Source organism: Symphodus melops (genome assembly GCF_947650265.1).
Source record: "Symphodus melops genome assembly, chromosome: 13".
Lineage (NCBI taxonomy): Eukaryota > Metazoa > Chordata > Actinopteri > Labriformes > Labridae > Symphodus > Symphodus melops.
The window spans coordinates 18,395,195-18,401,295 of NC_136703.1; the positions used below are offsets into that span (position 1 = coordinate 18,395,195).

General features: G+C 40.2%; 1 protein-coding gene across 1 annotated transcript; it reads left to right on the forward strand.

Annotated features, from left to right (window-relative positions):
* Positions 1 to 2,733: 2,733 nt before the first annotated feature.
* On the forward strand, positions 2,734 to 5,176 carry aar2 (AAR2 splicing factor). The gene is made up of 3 exons (XM_079358994.1): positions 2,734 to 3,681; positions 3,777 to 4,006; positions 4,558 to 5,176. Exons 1-3 carry the CDS (start codon positions 2,916 to 2,918, stop codon positions 4,723 to 4,725), a joined length of 1,164 nt encoding a protein of 387 aa, XP_079215120.1. The 5' UTR covers positions 2,734 to 2,915; the 3' UTR covers positions 4,726 to 5,176.
* Positions 5,177 to 6,101: the final 925 nt, after the last annotated feature.

The following is a 6,101-nucleotide window of genomic DNA, read 5'->3' on the forward strand; positions in this document are numbered from 1 at the left end:
TCCTGGACTTTCATTATATTTTACCGTAGATCACTCTCGGGAAATGGTTGGTTGTTTTAATTGACCAAAAAAAAAAATCATCTTCCAAGTCTGCACTCCTCTGAGTATCATGTTTCAGCAGCGAAACCGAAAGCATGGAGACGAGTGATTGATTGCAGATGTTTTCCTCGACTTGATCGGACTAGAGTTGGATGAAATCCTGAGCTCAGCACCGCCGATCCATGACAGGGAAGGAAATCTGAGCATCAGTTACTCTTGTGATGTCTGAAACCACGCAAAACACCACATCGGAAATCTACCCGCGTCTTGGTTCACCTATCTACCAGAGAAAGTGTAGAAATACTCATTAAACAGGGGCCTGTATACAATGAACGCGGTCGGATCCGGAGTAATTCTTTGGATCCTTCTGCTGGTGATCGAGATGGATTCACTTGTCTGAGGATTCTGCGGTAGATCATGATAAATGGTAAGAGTGGGTTTTGCTATGGGTGAGTATTCATGCAACAGGTGGGTTATATTAGACATCGCACTGAATATATAACCGTATACGTCTCAGTATATGAGAACCAATTCTCTACATTTTGTGATCTTGTTTCCGTACGTCGTTAAAGTGAGTTTTGCTTTTCTGACCCTTATCTCTTATAAAGTGTCTGACTGGAACTCTACTCCGTAATGTCCTGATGGTTCTCTTGTTGACCAACTCTTGTGGTAAACGTAGATGTAACTACACAGAAATACTGGGCTCATACAGAGAGATCATCTTCGTTGAGCTGCAGAATCTGGTATGGGAATTTTGCTCCTCTTTTACTCTGTGCACTGCTTGTGTGATTTTAAAAGAGACACGTTTTATTTCTTTCTTTGCTCATATTAAGAGCCCCTGGGGTGGATGTCACATTGTTTTGCATCAGTTGCAACTATAATCATATATGACAATGTGCACTGTTTGACGCTGTTCCCCTTCAGACCATTGTGAATGGAAATGTACTTTTACTTTAAACATATCAATATGTTTTCTTGTTTTTTTTGTATGCAGAATTTGACTGCCTCAGTTAATATTTCCAGAGACGGAGACATCTGTCCCTCAAGAAAGGTAAGATGCATGACCGTATAAGCACTTCCAGCACTATGGACAGGGCAGTAATGACTGACAATATTTGTTCTGATATTAATGCAATTATTGTGCGTTTCAAAAGATCGTATTGCATAATGTAATATCCTCAGGTGAAACAAAGGTTTGCATTTAAAAAAACAACAAAAAAAACGATTTCCCAGAGGAGAAAAAGGGTGTGTGCTATTTTGAAAGCCTTTTTTTTTTTTTTTTTTCACTTTTTGGGCTACTTTCTTATGGCAGGCACGTCGCATCTTAGTTTCCATCTTTGGCGCAACACAGCAGATGGGGTGTCAGAGGAGTGGGAAGCAACTGTCTGACCTGGAGAAGCCACTGAAGAGGATGGAGCGACTCATCATTCGCAACTGTAGCCCTGAGTATCTGGTGAGGGAAAGGACTATTGCAGTGTGTATTCATTCCTTTTGTTAAACAGTTACGTGTTTATTTTTCAAAATAAACATAACAACTACAAGCACAGAAAAAAGATAGCTTAATCCTAACCTCTCCCGTCATGTACAATAACAATACAAAAACATAATTGAAAAATAATTATTCAGATGGTTTAAACTGGGATAAATTTATCATCAATAATTTGAGCTAGACAAGGAGTTAAAACAGAATGTTGAAACAATTGCTGACAAATTCTCTTTTTGGTTCTATACTTTCAGGGGGAGAAAGCCTCTTGTTCTGCAGTCCAGAAAATACGGGGAAGAAAGAGAAAGAAGATCAGATTAATCAAAGTCATTAAGTCACTGATCACTTGTTGGCAAAAACTTCAGGCTGTCTTGGTGCTCTCAAACTAGAAAATGATTCATCCACTTTCTTGTAAACTCTCGCTTCTTTCCGATGAAGGTATAAGGTCACACATGACCATTAACCCACTTGTTTAGATAAATCAATGTTACCATTTACTGTCAAGTTCTCTGGGTTTTTTTTTGTGTTAAAACAATAACAATCTTTGCATTACAGGATTGCTTCCTGTGTCATGGAATAGTTTTATAGAAACCACAGATAAGCTACATGTCTGCATTAAAATACTTTCAGAATATGCACATTGTCCAGTCTTTTTTTGTTGATTTTGTTGTTGTTTCGTATTCAGGAAATGTTCTGTCAGTTATGTTTTGTAGCATATGATGAAAACACTATTTTAAATGTTTCATTTCTACTTATGAGATCTTCTGAAGGCACTTGTCATTATGGGTGTTGTTTCTATGGAGCCCCTGAAGGCTGAAGCCCCAAAAAGAAAGATTAACAAAAAAAAACAAAAAAAAAAACGTGTGCGCAGTTAATATCTTATGACGTTGTGGGCTGAAAATATTAACTTGCACTTGTATTTATTACTTTTTGGGACTTCTGGGGATTTCTTAGGATTCAACTACTGTTGGAGAAAATAAAAGAATATCAAATAACAATTAACTGATTAAAAACATATACAACTACAATTTTCTAATGCTATACGTTTTAATTAAAAATAAACTTTTAGTATAGGAACGTAAAATTATCGCTAACTATTGTGTATACATTATGTAAAATCGGGTTTCTGAGGTTTTTGGTTTGAGTTAAAAAAATAGTTCTTAAAGTAAACGGCCCAGGTTAAAAAAATCTCTTATTACTAAACGGAACATTGATACAGCAGCACTGTTTCTGACCGGAGCAGAATATGTGATGCACAACTTCGAATGAACGATGTCATAACGACACGAAATATCAACAACCAGCAGCAGAAGGTATCGTTTATTTTTTTTTGCATGTTTTCTGTGTGTGTTAATCATACAGTTTGATCCAAGAAGCCTTTGTTAGAGCTGCCATGGCGTCTAGCAGCAGCGTAGACATGGATCCAGATGTTGCTCGCAGGCTGTTTGAGGAGGGAGCTACCCTGGTGCTACTCGGGGTTCCTCAGGGTACAGAGCTGGGGATTGACTGCAAGAGTTGGCAGGTCGGTCCCCGCTTCAAGGGTGTGAAGATGATCCCCCCAGGCCTGCACTTCCTACACTACTGCTCTGTAAACCCGCCGACCTGCGGAGGAGAAACTGGTCCCAAAACAGGACTTTTCCTCAATCTCAAACCCAGACAGATCCTGTTGGCGAACTGGGATCCCAAAGAAGAAGATCTGGACTTCAAAGTCTCCCAGAACGAGGAAGAGGTGAGTCGTATCAGGGCGAACTTGCAAGACCTGGATCCTCACCTTGGTCCCTATCCGTATGAGGTGATGAGGAAATGGGTGTCCCTCACTGACCGTCTGAGCGAGGAGGTGGCCAATAACCTACAGCCACTGTCAGGGCGAATAAGTGCCTTCAGTGACGTCATTCCCGAGCTCCAAATGAAACACACCAAAGATAGGGCAGAGCAACCGAGGAATGACACAGCTTGTCAGAGCATGAAAGAAGGACTCGACAGGCTCCCCAGGATGAAACCGAGGGAGGGAACAGAGCTGCGTTTCTCTGTCATCCCTGAGAAGACCTACCCGCCTGGGGCTACGCCGGCTGAGATCACCCAGTGCAGCCTGGACCTGAGCTATGCCCTGGACACTGTGCTTGAGAAAAACCACGCACTGCAGCCCCTCAACCTGCTAGGTAGGTGTTCAAAATAGTATTTAAAGACCATCAACATCGCACATTGTCACATTTTCTACAAATATATCCATTTTGTTTTCTCTCCCTCCTGTCAGGTGAGCTGCAGTTTGCCTTTGTGTGTTTCCTGATTGGAAACGTGTACGAGGGCTTCGAGCACTGGAAGCGCCTCCTGGCTCTGCTGTGTCGATCAGAGGAAGCAATGCGAAAGCGCAAGGAGCTCTACCTGGGGCTCATTGCTGTGCTTTACCATCAGCTCGGGGAAATCCCACCTGACTTCTTTGTCGACATCGTGTCTCAGGACAACTTCCTCACGTCAACGTTGCAGGTAGATGTTTAATTTCAGTAGGAACAAAACTTTCAAGAAGATTCGAAGCAGAAGGAAAAAACCTATAGAGTGGACATAAATCAGGATGCAGAGTTGCGTGAAAGTAAAGTCTTTGTTCTGAAACACTGTAAACAGTTTTTCAGACCACTAACCTTCTTCACTGCTGCTCTGTTGTGAACATATTCCACTGATACATTTTTGAAATACAAACAAATGTATCATTTCTAAGATCAGGAGTCCTACTTATTAAATGTCTCAAGAACAGCAGGGTGGTCCCATTTTTCTTGAATTTCCTCCTTTCTCTGAAATTTCCTCTACCCAAGAAAGTAATCTTACCTGTGATTTACTTTGAGGGGCATGGAGAGCTGTCCTAGCTTGTGAAGAACTCCCAGGAGATGATACCTGTAAATGATATAAAACAAACACACTCCAGTTGATGTAGAAGTATACACTTACCTAAAGACTTCCTTAAAACAAAAGTGTATTTTGTAGACCTTGTTTTTACTACAGTTGTCAATGATTACCTTGGTTGACTTCTTTTCCCCCTGCAGGACTTTTTCCAGTTTGCCAGTGGACCTGGTGTCGATGGAACTCTGCGGAAGAGAGCAGAAAAGTTCAAAGCTCACCTGACCAAGAAGTTTCGCTGGGACTTTGATGCTGACTTGGACGACTGTGCTCCTGTGGTGGTGGACCTCCCTGAAGGTGTTACAGTTGACTGACACCCTTATATAGTCTCAGAGTACCAAACAGGACATAATCTGACACTGATGAAGAGCAGAGAAGACTCATATTCAACACCTGATCAACTGCTGAGGTTCCACATTTCACCAAATGGGAACAAAATCTTGTAATACCAGTTGTTTTCTAAAAGTGTGTTAAAGGTGTAACAAGCGGCCTTTAAAACATCTTAGTATATTTCTTATGACACATTTAGTTCTGACTGAGTTTTCTGATTGAACAAGAGTCACATCATCCTGAAGACATCCCTGGGACTGTTCACAATGTGTATCACTCCGCAGAGTTTATCCGTATTAAGCTAGCTGGTACCCCTGAATCACAAAACATGACCATGTGATTATTTGACCTGCCGAATGTTAAATCCAAACATACACATAAACGTTCATTCAACTAAGTGGCTGCTCAGTGGTAGCCATGAGCGAAACAAACAGCGGAGATATTGGAGTTGCTCAGCAACATCTGAGTTAAGATGAAGTAGTTCAATTGATGGATCAAAAGTATATATATATATATATATATATATATATATATATTTTTTTTTTTTTACAGTTATCTACTTCCGATTTGGTCTTTGAACTTTCTCTAGGTCAAGATATTTAGTCCATCACTTCCTCTAGTGTGATATGCATTTTTTTTATACTTTGTACCATGTTATTAAGAAAAACTAACCTGTTAATAAAGTCATCTGAAGGATTGAGTTGCTGTTCTGCAGTAAAGCTGAAGACAGTGGTGCCCTCTGGTGGAGGTTTACTCTTAAGATCAGTAAGCAAGTTGTCTCATCTTGCTTCAATGTTATAAATGACCAGTTGCAAACATACAACGCCTTAATCCACCAACCCATGTTTTCCCACTTTACTGTAGATGTCATCTGAACACATCTGCACACAGCTGATATTAAGTCATAACTGCACACTTTCTCCAGAAGAAAATGTTACTGAAGTGTGTGACTTCAGTAGCTTTATAGTTCTAATATTAGAAAAAGATAACGCTTTGTACGGATAGAATCGTTTCACGGCCACAGTTTAGAAAAAGACAGGCATGGCTTTTGGTTGTTAATGCCCTTTATTTAAAAAACAAAAAAAACACTTTCAATGTATAATAATATTGCTTCCTCTTGGTGTCACATATTGGATGCCAACACACATTTCAAGCTTTTAAGTGTTGCTTCTTTCTCCACCACTAGATGGTGTTCATGAGCTTTTATGTGATGAGATTTACAGCTTTTTTTTCTCTGTCTAGGAATCTGAGCATATAGTGTACAAAATCTACATTCAAACAACTCAACAACATTTCAGAGCTGGGAAACTCCTTTTCTGGATGATACTATGGGTCCTGGGTCCAGCATGGTGTTCAGTGT